This window comes from Phoca vitulina, unplaced genomic scaffold (genome assembly GCF_004348235.1).
Source record: "Phoca vitulina isolate PV1807 unplaced genomic scaffold, GSC_HSeal_1.0 scaffold3, whole genome shotgun sequence".
Classification (NCBI taxonomy): Eukaryota; Metazoa; Chordata; class Mammalia; order Carnivora; family Phocidae; genus Phoca; species Phoca vitulina.
Window position 1 is genome coordinate 55,847,556 of NW_022589706.1, and position 20,188 is coordinate 55,867,743.

Sequence of the window (20,188 nt, forward strand, 5' to 3'; positions counted from 1 at the left end):
ACCACCGCGTCCCTTAACTGTTTACTGAAACTGCTTAAGGCACGGCTCTTCCAGCGTGGCAACACAGCGGGATTGCCCAGAGTTTTAAAAAATACCAATGCCTGTGTCTCACCCCCAGGGATTCTGCTTTAATTGGTACAAGATGGGGGCTATTCTATCTAATTACTCCTTGGTAATTAGCCATCCGTATGGTATTTTTAACTTTCTACGTTTCACCAGCTGTAAGACTGTGTTGATTGGGCGAGTTTTTGTGCTGAACTGAATTCTGCATAGCAGTGCTTACTGTGCAGAAAGGTTGCGGTGCCTGTATTTGCCTTAATCCATTTTCCTCTCACTTCCTTGCTTTTTCTCTCCGAAGAGGCAAGTGGCTGCAGCGGTCGCTGATCATCACTGAAAATACCAAAGAAAGAACTCAGCTGCCTCCTGGATATTTTTGTTCCACTGAGGATTAATTTACCATGCTGCTTTTTTTTTTTTTTTCATTTTTCTCTCCATCCTGCAAAAACTTTTTTTTCCTTGGGCAAGAAACACACCGTGAACTTATTGCTGAAAAACATAAGCAAAAAGTTTTAGCACAGAGGCTCTGTCTCTTTGGGACAAGTTAGAAAATTCTGAAGCAAGCAGAGGCATAGTAAGTGCTTTCTTTCTTTTAAAGCTACTTCTGGGGAGAGGGGAGGCTATTGTAATGGTAAATTTCACTCGGAGAGGAAGAAAGGGTTGATAATCAATTAGAAATTAGGTATTCGTTTGAGTTTTTTTGCAATTCTCTTGCTATATTGTAAGACTATTTTAATTTTCCCTGTGAAATATACAGAAAAAAAGTTTTGGGGCATGTGTGTGCGCCCGAAATAAAAGCGGTCTTGAGAGTGACATAGAAGTTTTTTTTTTTTCAAACGGAGTGGGGAGATATATAGCACCGCGGGGCTTCAGTGAGATCCCGGAATCCCAGGAGGAGAATTTACATTCAGAAATGTCGAAGTGAAGGATCCTCCTGGTTCAGCATCTTGGAGTTAAGCTCAGAAGAACTTTTTACATCTGAAAGAATTCCCTTCTCAAAACCTCTCTTTTTTTGGCCGGCGAGTATCTTGAAGGATGGGATAAGGTGCTATGAATAGAAGCCCTGCTCTGAATCGGCTTCAGGCATTTAAAATTTAACTCGAGGGATCATGTGTTGGGCACGATGAGGACCACAGAGAACTTCGAGGAGACTGCTGCCACACTGAACCCTAACAGGACCCCCAAGGGCAGGTACATTTATCTGGAAGCGTTCCTGCAGGGAGGAGCTCCTTGGGGCTTTACTTTGAAAGGTGGCCTGGAGCACGGGGAACCATTAATCATCTCTAAGGTAGGTTTCTTTTTGTAACCTTGTCTTTGTTCACGTTGCTTTTTCAACTTTAAAACTTCTGTCAGGTCTGTCAAAAATGCAACCATAAGGCCGGGGATTGCCTGAATATTGCTTAATTTGCTGCTGCATACCTTTCAGATTATATCTGGAAATATTTTGTATGGCTTGGCGTTTGAAAGAAAAAAAATGTGTCTAGCTCATTTAGTCTATGAAATCCTGGGGAAACATGTGCTTGCTCAATGGATAATCTCTTTTTGTGAATGAAATAGTGTAAAAGCAGCTACCACATGATCTTTTCAGTTATAAATCAGATTAAAGATTAACAACACGGTGAAGGGAGTGGCATGGTATATGTTTATGAATGTATACCTTTATTTAGCATATGACTAGAAAAATATCTGCTCTTTCTCCCATCCAATGAAAATAGCTAGCCCTCCAGAATATTTTAGAATTTCTTTATAATTCTGGGATAATTGATTACATAAATATTATTTATTGCTTTTTGCACACTCAGGAGAAGTAAATCAACTTTCAGTATTAATCAAACGCAAGACACCATTTCTGCCTCTTTTCTATATCTGTGTATTTAAACCAGTTTTTAAACCTTAGTCATCTGTAACATGCCTCAGTTCTTTTTCTTTGGTATGGTTAGATATACCCACTGAATGAATCCTTTTTATGTATTAGGCTTAGTATTTCTGTTTTTCTCTTCGACTACAGAGATTAAGAGAGATTACAGAAATTTCTTTTAAAATTTCAGAATATTAACTGTCTAAAACAATAGAACATAAATGCTTTTTACACATATGCATTGCTTAAGAAACATTTGTATTTGAGGGGAAAATTGTTTTAGTTTGAGGGTGGGAAAGGGATAAATACGCATTTTGCCCAAGCTCTGTTACCTATTTAGGTTAGTTTTCATAGCCCCAAAAACGTGTGTTTTGAGAGAGATGGAAATGGATTCTTACTGTGAATAATTGGTTTCCAGCAGTCAGCCCAGAGTGTGCGGGATACCACTGTAAGGTTTGTGACTTTTCCTTGCCTTTTCTAAGAAAACGAAAGATCTATGTATACATGTGTGTATCAGTTAGGAAGGCGTTCAGCTATAAGTAACTGAAAACCTGACTTCTAGTGGCCTAAGTAAATTAGGGTTTGTTTTTCTCATACTGCAACAAGTCTGGAGGTAGGCTGTCCATGCAAAGAGCCACAGCTCAGTCATATCAACATGGACTTTGATGATCTCTCCGCTCTGCCAGCCCTATGATCCAGGCTTTTGTCTTCATGGTTACATGATGGATGCCAGGCCTCCAGTGTTGCATCTTTATTCTGGGCAGGGTTTTGGCTTATTGTTTGGAAAGAGACACCCTCCCTAACAGACCTTTGCTTACATCTCATTAACCAGAACTGTGCCACATACCTCTCCTCAGACCAATTACTGGCCAAGGGGCATGAGATTATCATGACTAGTTTAGACCAGGCAGGATTTCTTTCCTGGAACCTACCTTTCCTGATGTCAAGGAATCTCTGCCCACTGTTTGAATAAATTGGGGTTCTCTTTTCAAGAGGGAGGAGGAAATGGGTGCTAGGTGGATGACTGAGAATGTCTGCCACAAATATAAATATCATATCTGCATTTTAGAATTCTGGTTGTATACCCAAATTGCCTGGCCTTATGTGGTAAGATATTATGTGTCTGTACATTGGACTACAGTTTGCTGTAGGATAGGCCGAATGCTACCGCTAATGAGCCACCCCTCTAAGGCTCCATTTAATCTGCAGAATGAGGGGGTACATTATCTCCCTTATTGGAATGTATGGGGATTAAAGGAGACCATGCATGTAGAGCAGTTAGCCTAGTGCCTGGCACACAAAGGCGCTCAAAAAGAGATCTCAGCAAAGATTATGGTTATTGCTTTTTATTATTCTAGGGGACATTTGTATTAGGATACAGATTTGTCTGCTGTACAAAGATCCAAAATAACAAAGTGCTTAAACAATACCGGGGTTTCTATCGCTCTCACATAACAATCTGAGCATAAGCCAAACTGAAAGCTGGCTGCGTGATGTCAGAGACCCAAGTTCCTTCTACTTTTTTTACGTCTGTCCTAGAGGGGATGCCCCCCCCGTCTGCATGGTCAAAGGTGACTTGCCACAACATCTGCTTTCCAGTGAGGAAAAAGTGGAAAAAGGAGTTAGACAAGGCAATCTCTTTCCTTTCGAGGGCATAATCTGGTGCAGTCTGCTCTGTCCAGTATGGTAGCCACCAGCCCCATCTAGCTATTTCCATTTCAATGAAAAGTAAAATGAAACAAAATGTAAAATTCTCTTCCTCATGCATACTAGCCACATTTCAAGTGTCCCGGTTCTTCAAAGCTCTTGTCTGTCTGGCAAACTGATTCATCCAAGCTCCATTTCTTCCTCTCTCCGAAGTTTTCTTGATTTCATCAAGCTGCGTTAGGGGGTCTCTCTTCTATACTCTTATAACCTGCACTTATTATGTGAAATCGTAATTTTTTAGTCATGTTGGTCCTCTTCTCAGAAGTGGAAGAGCTTCTTTAGGGCAGGGACTGTTTTCATTTCTGCCACATCTAACGCGAGTAGCCTGGGACACAAATATTTGTTGAGTAAACAAGAGGACGTGGGCTGTCTTATTTCATCTTGCATTTGCAGGATCCAGTGAAGTGCCTGGCACAGAGTATGTGCTCAGTAACTTCTACTGCATTAATAAGCATAGAGGAAACAGAGCAGGAGGCAGGGGGAGGTGGGAGGTAGAGTCCCATGACATGAAGATGCCTGGCAGGTCTCCAGAGATGGAGCATGTATTAGTTTCCCACTGCTGCTATAAAAATTACCACAAACTGGGGCGCCTGGGTGGCTCAGTCGGTTAAGCGTCTGCCTTCGGCTCAGATCATGATCCCAGGATCCTGGGATTGAGCCCCGCGTCAGGCTCCCTGCTCAGCGGGGAGTCTGCTTCTCCCTCTCCCTCTGCCTGCCGCTCCCCCTGCTTATGCTCTCTCTCTCTGTCAAATAAATAAATAAAATCTTAAAAAAAAAATCACCACAAACTTAGTGGCTTAAACCATAGGTGAGAAGTTAGCATAGGTCTCGCTGGGCTAAGATCAAGGTGTCAGCAAGCCTGTGTTCCTTCTGGAGGCTCGAGGGGAGAACCTGCGTCCTTGCACTTTCCAGCTTCTAGAGGCCACCCACATTCCCTGGCACACAATCCCCTTCCTCCATCTGCAAAGCCAGCAACGGCAGATTAAGTCCCTCTCACATTGCATTGCTCTGATCTCTTACTTCTGCCTCCCTCCTTCAATTTTAAGGACCCTTGGGAACACATTGGGCCCACCAAGATAATCTCCCTATTTTAAGATCAGCTGACTAACAACCTTAATTCCATCTGGAAACTTCATTCCCCATTGCCATATAATCTAACATAATCATGGTTTCCAGGGATTAGAACGTGGATGTCTTTGCAGGGAGAGGGTTTGATTTTGCCTGCCACCAAGCATTTGAGCACCGATGAAAGTCCATATAAGTAAGACCATATCATCTCTCCAAGAGTTGAGACTAAAGTGAAATTTAATGGCTGATCATGCATATCCCAGATCTTCTTTCTAGGACAATGAGAAAAGTGCCCACCAGCTCATACATTGGTAGCCAGATGTCCACTATTCCCTCAAGGTAGGGTGACCTCCATTGTCGGGGAAGGGAAAGGATAGTACACATTGAATCATACATAGGAAAGGCACGTACACTTATACAAAAGCAGTCAGAAGCTGCCAGGTATGGATGACAATAGAATGAATGAAGTATTTTTTTCTTTAGGAGAATGAATGGGGAAAGGAACTACAAAAGGGTGGCTTTAAAAGAAATCATTTTCAAGTCTTTTTCTTTGAGGTTTAATGTCCTTGAAAAGGAAAGGTGAGGTTGAGGAAAAAGCTTCTGTCATTTGTGAACTTCAAAAAGAAAGGGCAACTTTATTATTATTTTTTTTTAGTAGTGATTGTATGTGGAAGCTCAAGTAATTCAATAGTTCAGGAAGTTGGCAGCATGATTTTATTATGACTCACTCCGCATTGTGGCTGAGAAAAACGGTTCTACCTGCGGTAGGGATGCACCTGCTCCAGGGTTCAGAAATCAAGTAACAAGTGTAATAATAATACCCAGCAACAACAACTGACACTTACTGAGCTCTTACTACCTGCCACGCTCTATTCCAAGGCATTCATATGTGTTAACTCATTTAATTTCCACAGCTCCATGAGGAAGGCAATGGAGTTTGCAAATTTAGCCATAAGAAACTGAGACCCAGTATTTGAGTAATTTTCTGCAGCTCTCACAGCTAGAGAGTGATAGAATTGGAATTTGAATCCAGGCATTCTGGTTTCCCGGGGTCTATGCACTTAACACACTATGCCATTCAGTCATCATTGCCTGCCAAATATTTGGCTCTGTCTAGATTCTAGAGCTGTTATTTGGGTAAAATATGGGATTAATCTTTTATTATATATGTTTCAAAATTTATTAGAGGAAAACAATCTTTAGAAAAAACAACACAACTTAGTCCTATAAGGTACCATAAAATAGGTATGACTACTCTTCAAGCAACACTTTTAAAGTAGTCCAAGACCCATAGAAGGAGGAGCACTTAACAGTTCTTAGTAAGTATATTTGTGGTGTCTTCATTTGGAGAGGCACCTTTTGGTGCATTTCAAACATGGCCTTCTGAAGAAGCCATTGCTCCAGGCTCTTATAAGGTCATCGACACTCAGAGCACATGTTCCTGATTCCTGCTCCCCTGGGAGGTGTCTTTGCTTTAGCTGGACTCTCTTTGTGTATAAATCCTGTGGTTCCATCTTTCACACCATCGCCTTTTCTGAAACTCCTTCTGCATATGACGCCATCATCTTCTTGCTGTCAATCTAAATCATAGCCTTCCTCTAGCCTTGTCTACCAAGGCTCAGCTCACTAACCCTATCCCATCCCCATCTTTGCATTCTTTCTCTGTAGGTGAAGTCAGAGGCATCCTCAAACATAGGTCTCCAGGCTTCCTGTTGGCTGACGCTATTCCGATTTTTAAATGGGTTCTTCTAGCCTTAGTGATTTGATCTAATCTGTGAGCCCTCTTTATTATTCCTTCTCTTGAGAGAATCATCCAAAACATCCCAATTGACCTGCCATTTTAAAGTGAAATGAACTAGGGGTGCCTGGGTGGTGCAGTCGATTAAGCGTCTGACTCTTGGTTTTGGCTCAGGTGGTGATCTTGGGGTCTTGAGATCGAGTCCTACGTCGGGCTTCATGCTCAGCATGGAGTCTGCTTGAGATTCTCTCTCCTTCTCCTTCTGCTCCTACCCCCCTAAAATAAATAAATAAATCTTTAAAGTGATACGAACTGCTTTAGTGCACTGCGAGAAATCTTAGAAATATCAATAGTCCCTAGGTTAGGAAATTACTCGTTTAGAATATAATTGTCTGGATGATCATGTTGAGATTTTCTTATTTCTGGATTTTCTATATCCATCTGTCTGGATTCAGCACTTCCCAACCTTCTAGCTTCCTTAGTGCCCCTCAGTTTCAACACACCAGCATCAGCCATACCATCTCCCTTGGCCCATTTCTTCTGCACTAAAACAGTTTTTACTAGTTCTTCAGCCATGGTCCCCGAGTTCAATTTGAAATAGATTTCTAAGCAGTTCCCCAAGACCTTGGGCTGGTTGATTTAGTTCACCCCAAAGTCATCTTTTCCATTTCCTCCCAAGTATCAAGCTAGGTCAGCTTGTTATTGACCTTTTAACACAACCAATTCTTTCTGAGTTTCTCTTCTTACTGTTCCTGCTTTTTCCTTTAGCATTCTTTGCCCTTCCTGCCAGGGGAGTCTCCTCTCTCTGCTGTCCTGAAACCGTTTGTTTGTTCCCTCAAATCCACCCCTGTCCTACATTTGCGCAAATTCCTCCTTGCCCTCATCTCTCCAACACCTTTATTCACACCATTATCTGATACAGGTAGTTGTTTGCATTTGGCATCTTGCCAATAAATTATAATCTCTTTAAAGCCAAATGAGGTCTACTTCATGCTGTGTGTCCTGCTTTTCCTAGGAAAGTACTTCCCATTTCACACACAATGAATGCTTAATAAATGTGAAATTATTTATAGGATTTTAGAGCTATAAAGAATCTCAACAATCATTCAATCCAACTTCCTCATTACACAGAGAGAAAACTGAGACTCACTAAAGTTCGTTTATTTGCCAAGATGGTTACTGCCTTAGCAAAAAATTGTGTGTGTGTGTGCGTGCGCGTGTGTGCGTGCATGCATGTGTGTGTGTAAAGCTCGGCCAGTGAGGGAATAAGTGCTTTCTGGTTGTGCCATTTATACTTTCAAATGAATCCTAGCTCCTGTTAGGCTATTAACCTCTAGAAGCTAATAATGTTTCTCCCTCCTTCCCCTCCTCCCTCCCTCTTCACTTCCTTCCTTCTTTTCTTTCTGTTATCCACAGTGCTTAAACTGTGCACAACAATGATGACAATGAAAATATATTAATGAATGAAGAGGAAGATGAATGAATACTAAAGAGGATCTTTTAAAAAAAGTTTTTGTTAGAAAGATGTGCAAATGAGATACTAGAAAAACCTCTTTAAAAAATGAGGCAAGTAGGTTGAGTTTGGCTCTTCATTTAATGAGGTCTTGCACATACTTAGTGTTTGGTAAATGTTTGTTGAGTTGAATTGGATTGGAAAAAACAGAAATTTATGGTTTTATTTAACTTTTAGAAATTGCCCAATTTAGACATTGCTTAAAGTGTTGTGTCCTTTTTTTTGTCACAAACTAAGCTCATAATCCCATCCATGTTGTTGGAAATAACCGTATTCAAGCAGCATGCCGAGGTGGTGCGCCAAATGGATATTAGCATTGGTAAGAATTCTGCTTTCTTTCAAAGCTAATAGATTCTCAAGGCATTGCCTCCTATGCAGGGAACACAACTTAAGGAATATTGGTCTGTCTCATTTTAATGAACCCACAATGTGACTGGAGACACATAATGAGAGACTTCCTCTCCATCTTTGAAAAAAACAAAACCCTAAAGAACATTCTGGGTCTTAACTAACCCGTAGACCGATTTTTCCACATCTCTCACTTTGATGTACTTCCAAGCAGTGAACATCTTGATCCAAAGAGCCACAGAATTGGTGTTATCCCTGGTCCATCCATCTCTCATGCTCTGACATCCCAGCCCCTTCTCAATGAGAGGAAGTGAGGCCAAGTTTCTCTGCCCAGTCTAAGCACTGTTTTCCCCCATCTTCTAATGACTTTCCCCACAAAAGATAACTTGTGTATCTCGATCCACTGAATGGAAGGGACAGTTCTTTCCTGCCTTTAGAGGAGGCTTTTCTAACTTGACAGACGGATATGCAGAACACTCAGTCCTGGGCATCTAAGCCTGAATTTGCTCTTACGTCAATTGCATTTTTTCATTCCTCAGCCATCTGCTATATCCTTCTCCATTTTGAACTGCATTTTATCTTAGAGATTTATGGTATTTATCTAGAGTGTTTATTTTTCAATGCACTTTGGTATGTTTGTATTGATTTAGGGTTGTATTTCTGTTATCTTTTCTTTTTTTTTTTTTTTTTTCCGTTTTAGGCAAGCCCGTCCAGTGTAGCACAATACACAGTCCAGACAATGTAGGGCTTGGAGTGAAAATGAACATTTCATTTCTACCATAGTCTCTATTGGCTTTGTGACTGTGGGGAGTAACTTAGCTTTGTTGGACCTCAGTCTCCTCATCTTTCAAAATGAAACATTCTACCTAATGGAATTATTATAAGTATCCAATGAGTTAAGCTAAACAACAGTGCTTGGAAATGACAAAACACAATCCAGAATTTAGTTATGATGACATGGACCAGTGGGAGAATAGTAGGTATCGAACAGGAGCTAGCAACCCACATAACCAAGATGATATTTGACTGACTTCTGTATCCTGGCTGCACTCACTACCTCACACTGAACCACTGAGCAGATAATTCTCTGCCCTCATGGAGCTTACGTTCCAGGGGAAAGAGAGTGGCAATAAATATGTTCATCTATGATAATTTCAGGATTGGTAAGTATTATTAAAAACCAAACAAATAATATGACGGGTTCCAGAGTGGTAGTATTTGTGGGGTAGAGGTATGAGAAGCAGGGGTCACTTTAAATAGGGAACCAGAGAAGAGTTTTCTGATAAGATCACATCTGAGCTAAGACCTGATGGATGAGAAACATGAAATCAGACATGCAAAGAGGTTTGTAAGTTGGGCTAGGCCGGAGAGTCTTGGAATGTTCAAAACAAAAATAAAGTCAGTGTTGTTGGATCATAGTAAGTGTTTCAGTCTGTTCAGACGCTGTAACAGAGTACCATAGTCAGGGTGCTTTATAAACAACAGAAAGTTATTTCTTGCAGTTCTGGAGACTGGGAAGTCCAAGATCAAGGTGCCTGTAGATTCGGGGTCTGGGGAGGGCCTGCTTCCTGGTCCACAGATGGCTATCTTCTCCTTGTGTCCTCAAATGGCTGAAGGGGTGTGGGCGCTCTCTGGGGTCTGTTATAAGAGCACACGTCTCACTCATGAAGGCTCCACCCTCATGACTTAGTCATCTCCAAAGGCCCCAACTTCCAGATATCATCACATTGGGGCAATGGGTTTCAACATATGAAGGAGGGCACATAATCAGTCTATAGAAGTAAGCAAGAGAGTGAGTGGGTATGAAATGAAAATGGAAAGGCAGTCACGGGTCAGATCATATCGGACCTTGTAGGTTGTGGGAAGGACCTTGGACTGGGTTTCAGTACAGGGTGTGAGAGTACATCACATCATGAGTCTTCCTCTATTTATGGTGAGAGGGACTGATGGCATGTATTTAAACTCTGGGAGATTTGTAGTGCTGGCTCTTAAAGCCGCCTTCTCTTCTCTCCTTCGTATGAATTTCTAAGGTCCTTCTTGAGTCTACATCAGGACAGGGCCTTCCAAAAGTCAACAGTAAGAATTTATTATAATTTATGGAGTGATATACAAATAAATGGCAAATATTCTTTTTTTGATTAGTTGGGAGACGTTTATCTTCCTCTATCCCGTAACTGTTGATCTCTTGGGTTGTTTATCACCTCAAGCCAACGAGATCTACTGGGGTTGCTTTTGTCATAGTCATATGACTGACTTTACTGAGGTCCTGCTCTGTAACTGGCATGCTATCTCATATAAGCTTCACAAAACTCTGTGAGGTAGAGGCCCATTATTATTTCCATTTTATAGATAAACAGGAAGCTAGCAGAAGGTCATAAAACTAGTTAGGTGCTAATCTAAGACTTTTTAAAATGTAAGCCTGAAAATTACCTTTGAAAGTAAAGGCCACATTGTCATTTTATAGTTCCAAAGAGCACCTCCATCGACTTCATCCCAAGGCAGGATCACCTGGTAGAAGGACTGGGATGTGTGAGCTGTGGGAAAGAGTCAGGTAGCCCAATGGCATCTTGAAGGCAGCTTGTACCATGAAATGAGGAACATATCTGAGACGTCAACCTCGACAATTAAATTGGACTCCCCACATCTTCTCAGACCCTGCTTCCTGCCTTTTACGTCTGCAAGGTTCTAACCTTGGTCTCAGTTCACCCCTCTGATTGTTGTTTTTCAGCTGGGATCTTGCTGTATTCCACCTTAACATACAGTCATCAACAGTGCCTTTGTTTCTCTCTCCTGCCCTTGTCTCCTCAGTTGACTGAAACTCCTGCTCCCCATCAGCCTGAACTCTGGGCTTATCTCTTGGGCTGGATATATTCCATCATCTGGATAGGCATGATAAATAAAACCTTAACTCTAAAATCAGGGCAGTTACCCAAGGAGAAACACTGACTCGATGAACGTGAAACAATCTAAAGCTAACAGGAGCTGGATCCAGTTAGTCCAGGGAATTAAGCTTGAGGTTCATGCTGATTTTCTGGGGTACTTCAAGTTCATGCCTTCCAACATGGTGAAGAGATCAGCACCACAACAGATGGTCTTCCATGGAGGAGTGTCCATTGTACCAAACTTTATCTTGTTTGTCCCTTTCTAGCTCTTGCTTACCTTATAATATAAATAAACTACCGATTATTTGCATATCACTCCATAATCTCTAGTGCTCTTCCAGTTTGGTCTCCTGCTTAGCTGACCCTCTCCATGCTTAACCTGTCTGCTCGTGTTCCATGACTCTCATTAGTACCCACCCTCCCTGAAAGGCATACTTTCTAGCTCTCCTAATAGTACATTCACTTGGCATAATCCTGGGACCTCCACACACAAGCCATTGCTGCCTAATAGTGTCCTTGCTCAACTGGTCTCATCCCTCACCCATTCTTAGCTCCTGGTAACAGTTCGGACAGATCCGAGAATTCTAAAGATTTCAAGATTAAAGGTAACTATGACGTGAATTTGGAATTAACACACAGACAATTTAAATGGAATAAGCATTCTTCAGGTTAGCTGGACTAAGTACCTAGCCCTTTGGGGATTAAGTTATATCCTAAACCACACATTTGCTAGAAGATGGGAAGAAAGGTTAAACTTCTAGAAGTAATTGTCTTATTCCTTTCCTTTGAAAAAGTTGAAACTTTTAATGGAAGAAGTTGTATAGGCACAATTTAAGCTTTTATCATCTTGTGTGTAGTCCTCTAAGAAGTTCACAATTTTTTTAAGGCCTCGTCTCAGGGAAACTGTGAGGTGAGCTGCTGGAATTCAGACACAGGATCTGGCTGGGTTCCACCAATAAATACACACGCTGCAGGTTGAGATAGGATAGTAAAGGAATAGGACAGTGAGTATATTTTGGGGAATGAATTTGTAGAAAATACTGGACACTCTCCTCTTATTCCTTGATTTTTTGGGGGGCAGGGGGTTGTTTTTCATATTTTCACTTTTGAGCAGCAGATCAAAAACCACACAGCCGCTGACCTAAGTATGAGCTGCAGGAAAGTTAGTTAGTCTTGTTCTTTAGGATTGCATTACAGTTGCATCCTGGTGCTCTCTACTCGCCATTTACAATTACATGAGTTCCTGGCAGTATCTTGAAAGAATTACGATCACAGCTTTCCAAACATATGTAAGTAGATGCATTTGACCTTTATGAAGAAAGTGTGGTGTGGACCCTTCCAGTGTGCCGGGTGCAGTGCGGATTTCTGAAGCCAGGCGCTGAGGTACTGCAGTGACCTTTCCTCTTTATAAAAGAAGGCAAAATAAAGCAGGGAGGACCACAAGGTGGAAAGAAGGAAATGGACACATAGTAACAATATTTACTATTTACTCATTTTCTGCTGTGGGTTAATTAATACTCTGGTAAGTTCTTTTATTTGTGATTTTATAGAATGAGATTTGATTTGACATGTGAAAAAAAGAGATTTTTCATAAATGCTGGAGCCCGGATTTAAAGCTAAGTTATTTCATGCGTTCACTGACATATTCGGTCCACACATTATTTATCGAACGCCTAAAATAGGACAGCATTGGGGAAACAACAGCAAACGAGGTCTCTGCACCCGAAGGGCACGTGTTCTCTGTTTCTTTTTCTACTCCTTGAAGCTGACCCAGTTACTGCCACACCACATTCCCTCACCTGTCACTTCTGGGTGTGTTGGCTTGACTGCCAACTGTCAGCATCCACATTTCTTGGCTTAAGGACTTTATTTTGCTTCCCTTTGCCACCTGCTTAAGGACTCTGGGAGCAACACTCAACCTATGACTGAGTTGAGTTGATATATGGCCCAGCTCTCTCATCCCTTGGATGGGGAACTCTGAGCTGAGTGGTTTCCACGAGCTCCTAGAGTTGCCCTGGCAGAAGTAAGCCGCACTGGTTCATGGTTGTAGCTGCTTGAAAACACATCTCTGTGGACTGCCTTCCTTCCCTTGCCTCCCTTATCACTTCCCTCTCGGTGTGGCTTCATTTTCCAGTGTTTCCAGTTTTCTTCACTTGAGTTTGACTTCTCATCTCAAAGTCTGCTTCTGGGGAAACCCAAACCAAGATGACCACCGTTAGGGGAATGCCTACTAAGTAAGAGCTAGATCCGAAAGCCTAATGTAGATCTGATTCCAAAGTCTACGGTCTTTCCATGCTGGCATGGAATTCAAGTCAGAGGGCTCCAGAAGTATCGTAGACCTATGTTTCTTTGGGTGCTAAGAAAAGGAGAAATTCATTCTTGGATAGCATGTTTTAAAATTATCTCTTTCATCTTCTACCCCTTCCCAGGACTGCCTTTCTCTTTCTCCACTGAATGGGTTGAGAAGTCACACTGGTTTAATCATCACTTCTTTTTTCAGTATGAATCAAGCACCAGAAAATTTCTCCTCCCCTCTGAGAGGACAATCCAGTGTCTCTTTTGTTCTGTAGATTCCTTTCTTCTCTAGGCTCTACAGGTTACTGGTTCAGGAAAATGTGCTCCCCTGAGCAGAATAGCCAGAGAGAAAAAATATCTGATTCTTTTGGAGCTCTCTGAGCATAGTTTCTTTTCTAGAATTTTATTTATGTTGCTTCTCTTCTTTCTCAATTCATACGATAAACATAGCACAAGAAGAAAGTGGACAACATATTGTTTTTCAGTCCAGCATATTTGACATTATACCGTGGCAGTGGAATGAGGTTTGGCACCTAAGCAAGCAATAAATTATAACACAATTTCTAATCCACCCCAACCTCAAAATAACACAGTAACTTTTTAACACTAAAATACAGTGTTTTAAAGTAACTTGTACCACTGCCAAATTCCATACAAGAAGCTTCTTTTGAAGCTGTTTCCCCTCAAGATGAATATTCTTTGACTCACTATGTTGTCCTTTCCCAGTTTCCTTGTTTTTTGCTTGAGTTCACTGAAGACTGACAAACTGTAGCTTCATGTGACAGCCATTAGTCCGCCTTAAACTTCAGCTTGATCTTGAATGGCTAGAATAATGAATAGATTTTATGTAATATAATTCATGTTGTCAGCTATCTGAAATTGGCCGCTCAAGAGAAGAAATATGCTTCCAGTCCTCTCTTTTCTCAATTCATATTTGAATATAACAATGCAAAAGGCATTATTCCTTTTTTCAGTTTATTCAGAGTTCAGCTCTAAATAATAAGGCAATAAACTTATACTCTATTAAAAAAGAGCAAGTGAGGAAGGTGTTTGCCTCTTTGTACGAGTAGGAATTAACAAGGAATTTTAAAAATCATGTTTGTGTGTATGTGAGCACAGGGAGGGGCATTTCATTATAATGAGGGAGGTCTTGGCAAGTCAGTGTTCATTTTAACTTCATGGTGTTGATTGTGGAACACATTTATGCCTCCTCAAACTGCAGGGAGCCTGTGGAATAGAAAATAGATTCAGAAAGTGGTACAGAAGGAAATTATCCTCCATCTTCCCATCTCTCAGGCAGGGCAAAAATTCTTCTTAGTCAAAGTTCCTTGGTTTGTCCTATTTATTCTGTCATTTCATGGAGGTTAAAAATATACCTTGCTATACATTGCTAGTGAGAATGTACAATGGTGCAGCCACTTTGGAAAAACATATGGTGGTTTTTTTTTAATTTTAAAATGTTAAAATGTTAAAAACAGAGTTACCCTATCACCCAACAATTACACTTCTAAGTATATAACCAGGAGAAATGAAAACATGTCTGTAAAAAGACATACTCAAATGTTTGTGCCCTCACTATTTACAATAGTCACAAAGTGAAAAAAATCCAAATGTCCATCAACTGGATAAACAAAATATGGTATCGCTATATAATGGAATACTATTTGAGAAAAAAAAGGAACTGAAAACTGAAAAATGTTACAATATTGATTAATCTCAAAAATATGCTCAGTTAAAGAAGCCAGACACACACACAAATACATATATTATGCAGTTCAACTTATATGAGATATTCAAAAGAGGCAAATCTATAGAGACAGAAAGTAAATTTCTTTGTGCGTGAGGCTAATGATGGGAATAGAGAGTGACTGTGAGTACAAAGTTTCTTTCTGAGGTCATGGAAATGTTCTGAAGTAGATCACAGCGAGGATTCCACAACTCTTTATATTAAAAAACATTGAATGGTAAAGAAAAAGCCACTTTTATTCTGGTAATAAGAAATGAGAAGGAACAGGGCACTTAGGTGGCTCAGTTGGTTAAGTGTCTGCCTTCGGCTCAGGTCATGATCCCAGGGTCCTGAAATCAAGTCCCACATTAAGCTCCCCCCTCTGCCCCTTCCCCCTGCTTGTGTGCTCTCTCTCAAATGAATAAATAAAATCTTAAAAAAAAAATGAGAAGGAACAAAAAAACAGAGATAGAAAGTAAATAAGAATCACAAAGTAGATTATTACTCATCATGTATTGATTTAATTAACTGAAATTTAAAGTAGTAGAGGAAGATGACCAAAACGAAGGTCTAAAAAGCACAGCAGAGTCCTAATTACTTAAAGAAACAGGAAAATCTAAAAAGTTGTTCATAAGTCAATTTAGGGAATGAGAGAGAATATGCCACATTCAGAAGACTTAGGCAGTGGATTCTAGGATTTTCTCTGAAGGAAGAATTAAGAACGCCTTTCTCATTATCAAGATCTTAAATCTCTATGTTTAATTTTACCCATGTTTTGGGACTCCTGGGGGGCTCAGTCGGTTAAATGTCTGCCTTCGGTTCAGGTCATGATCCCAGGGTCCTGGGATCGAGTCCCGCATCGGGCTCCTTGCTCAGTGGGGCGCCTGCTTCTCCCTCTGCCTGTTCTGCCTGCCGCTCCCCCTGCTTGTGCTCTCTCTCTCTGACAAATAAATAAATAAAATCTTTAAAAAAAATTTTTGCCCATGTTTTGTGTGCCACATGTCTTTGGAGGAATGAAGTTGCAGTGTCCTGGGAAAGCAAAATAATGTAAAATATGAAAATTTTTGCTAAATTACTGAGGATAGAATTTCATTCTTCGGTGGAGTTTGAGGACACACAAGCATTTAACATTGTGACCAAAAAAATGTTATGTTACAGAAGGGTAAGGTGTGCTGGCAATTCAAGCTTGAGAAATTCTTATTCATTGAGACTATGGAAATTTAGGGAAATCTTACCCCATTAGGGTTATAAAGGTGAATAAGCTGCTAAACTAGTAAGATTATGAAGAAGGCAAAGAAGCATTTCAGGGTGAGGGGTGAAAAAGCATTTCACAAGGGCCATCTTACACGTTGTGAAGTCACAGGGGGGGCATGGGCCACCGAGAGCAGGAGCTTCTTGATCACCCATGATGCCTAGTTGTGCCCCCTGACCTGCGGGCGGTATCTGTCTTGGCTGTCCACTCTGACTTCTAATGGGGACCCTTGACATGGGGGAGAAGAGGTAGGGGTGGGGAAGGAAGAGTCTCTCAAAAGTCTACAAAATCCCCTGCCATCCTCCATTCTAGTACCTGCTGATCAAACCTTTCTCAGATCCAAGGGATCTGTAGTGAATGCATACATGTATAATTGCTAAAGTGTAGTGGCTCTCTCTTCGTGGAAACAGATGATGGATATTTCTTGTGCAATTAACTAATCAATATCTATTTTTTTTCTGTTATGGTTTCTAGCTCTCCCATGCACTAGACTTAATTCAGAAGTGTGTTCTTGAATGGTATAAATCACATTTTCCTGTTGACAGTTTACTTTTGATTTTTCTAAAGCTTATAAGTGACAGAAGAAAAGAGATGGTGGTTGGGGCTGTTGGTAGGGGAAATCACTGGTTATAAGGAAGTGTGATAATGAAAGAAAGACTAGAAAGCAATCTAGTGAGGCTTTAGAAAAATACAGTTTTTTGCCATTTTCTTCTGGGAAAAAAATTCCTCTACAAAGTAAATATTTAAAATAGTTCATAGTACTAAGCCTGGGAATGTTTGCTTTGCAAGGTAGCAGCAGTTTCACAACCAGAAATCCTAAATCTTTGAAGAATTCTAAAAAAAAAAAAAAAAAAAAAAAAGGAAAAAAGGAAAAAGTTTATAGGAGAATAACTAGAAAAATAATTCAGTGAGGTGACTGGATATAAGATAATTTTTTAAAAAGCCAGGATCTCCCATATGAAAAAGCAAATAATAATAAGAAGAAATAATGGGGGGGCAATGTCTATTCAAGTCCTTCCACCCAATTTTTAATTGGATTGTTCGGTTTTTGTTGCTGTGGTTTTAAATATATATATTCTGGATATTAATCCCTTATCCGATATATGCTTCAATTTTTTTTCTCTCTATGGCTTGCCTTTTCACTCTGTTGATAGTGTCCTGTGACACACAAAAGTTTTTAATTTTGATGAAGCACACTATTTTTTTGTTTTGCCTGTGCTTCTGGTGTCATATCTAAGAAATCATTACTGAAGTCAATGTCATGAAGCTTTTTCTTTGTGTCTTCTTTTAAGAGTTTCATAGTTTCAGTTTTTACTTTAGGTCTTTGATCCATTTTGAATTAATTTTTGTATATAGCATAAAGCAAGGATTAAACTTCATTCTTTTACATGTAAATATCTAGTTTTCTTAACATTATATATTAAAAAGACTGTCTTTTCAATATTAAACAGTCAAATTAAAATCCTTTGACCATATATGTGAGAGTTTATTTCTGGGCTCCCTCTTCTCTTCCATTGGTCTATATGTTTATCTGCATGGGGTTCAACACCGTAAGTTTTGAAATCAAGAAGTGTGAGACCTACCATTGTGTCCTTCTTTTTAAAGATTTTTTTTCGGCTATTTGGGGTCCCTTAAGATTCTATATGAATTTTAGGATAGAGTTTTCTAGTTCTGCAAAAAACGTCATTGGAATTTTGATAGGGATTGCACTGAATTTGTAGATAGCTTTCCTTTTGATGTTTTTGTAAGTAGAGTTGTTTTCTTAATTTCCTTTTCAGAATCTTCATTGTTAGTGCACAGAAACAGTAATTGTTATATGTTGATTTTGTATCCTGCAGCCTTGATGAATCCATTTATTAGTTCTAACAGGTTTTGTGTGTGTGTGTGTGTGTGTGTGTGTGTGTGTGTGTGGCATTCCATATAGAAGACTAAGTCATTTACAAACAGGTAATCTTCTTCCATTCCAGTTTGGATGCCTTTTATATTTCTTTTTCTTGCTTAATCGCTCTGGCTAATATTATGTTGTACAGTAGTGGTGAGAGTGAGCATCTTTCTCTTATTTGTATTCCTCAAGTTAAAGTTTCAGTCTTTCACCACTGAGTATGTATGTTAGTTGTGAGTTTTTCATATATGATCTCTATTATGTCACACTTTTAAAAAATCTGTAAAAGTGCTAAAATAAAATATAGATAAACATTTGTTATTTGGAGGAAGCAAAACATGATAAAGGCAAAAATTCTATGGGAAAGAAAAGGGTGATAGGTTTGATTATGTTAAAAAAATTGAAAATATCTATATGGCAAAAGCTCCATAAAATAAAATTATATGATAAATAGGGTAAGGTCCTTAATATAAGAGAGCTCTTACATAAAACTAAAAAGAAAAAGCTATACATAAAAGCTAAATTGGCAAAGGACATGAACATGCAATTCACGAGGAAAGAATAGCAAGGAGTCGAGGAAAAGCATTTATCATCCTCTGTAATTAAAGAAATAAAAATTGAAGTGAGATGGAATTTTTAATTTTAAAAAATTTAAACCTTTTTTTAAACCTGTAAGACTGACAAAGATCAGGAAGAGTGATAACGCAGTTGGTAGTAGTAATTTCATACATTTTCCATGGGAGTACAAACTGGTTGAATCCTTACTGGAGGGCACCATGTATTAACTCTAAAAAAATATGCATACTCAACAATCTTATAACTCTGGGTTTATCCTAAAGAAAAAAAAATCACGGAAGATGTATATACAAGGATGTTCACTGATATGTTATCTAAAAGAGCAAAAAGCTGGAAAAAAAATCTGAATGTCCAAAACCACAGGGCCACTAAAAATGCTGATGCTGATGTAATGTATAATGTATATACACACGTATATAGGTGTATCTTTATATAAGTATGGAAAGATATATATATTTGTATTTATGTATTTTTAGTGAAAAATACATTGGTAAATAATATTGCTAGTACAACTCCAGTTTAATTTACTTACATGTTTTTGATAAAATTTAGGAGACTATAAATAGGAAAGTATTAAGATTGTGTCTGGATAGTGGGATTTTAAGTGATTTATATTTTCCTCTTTTTTCATTTCTTTTTCTAAGGCTTCTAGAACAAGCATGTAGTCTTGTTGTAGTCATGGTTTTGTTAATTAAAATAACAGTGATGACTTTTTTTAATTGTAAAATATACACATGTAATATTTACCATTTTAACCATTTTTTAAGTGTACAATTCAGCAATTTTTGGTACGTTCATATTGTTGTGCAACCATCACCACTATCCATCTTCAGAACTTTTTCATCGTTCCAAACTACAACTCTGTACCGATTAAGCAGTAAGTTCCCATCACCCCCTCCTCTAGTGATGACTTGTTAAAATCAGAAAAATTCTATCTTTAGTCATCTTTATTCATCCTTTCCCCTTCTCAACTACACACATACTTAAAAAATAACAATTTTATTGAGATATAATTCACATACTATATCACACACACACTTTTGAAGTATTTTAGCCCTCTTTGTCTTTTTTTTATTAAATTGGAAATACTGTAACCGTGCATGAAGTACAATGTTAGGATGAATGTTCTTGAATTTCTTTAGGAATGATGATAGAAGAATAATTTTAAGTGAATTTTACCTGCTAGAAACCTGTGTCCTGTTTTTGGGAAGGAGCTCTGGTTACCTTCAAAGACTGTTCCAACTGTTCAAACTGGAACCAGCTCCCCTCCGAAAGTTGAGTTAAAC

At 39.3% G+C, this 20,188-nt stretch overlaps 1 protein-coding gene across 3 annotated transcripts in view; it reads left to right on the forward strand.

Moving 5' to 3' along the window:
- Positions 1-336: 336 nt before the first annotated feature.
- The window catches only part of SHROOM3 (shroom family member 3), a 295,746-nt gene continuing 275,894 nt past the window's right edge, over positions 337-20,188 (forward strand). For 2 of the 3 annotated variants that reach the window (XM_032400576.1, XM_032400578.1), the window contains exon 1: positions 337-1,345. In XM_032400576.1, the coding sequence (XP_032256467.1) occupies positions 1,181-1,345 (165 nt within the window). In that variant the 5' untranslated portion in view covers positions 337-1,180. The remainder of the gene's footprint in view (positions 1,346-20,188) is intronic. The other variant, XM_032400577.1, reaches the window with a different exon arrangement.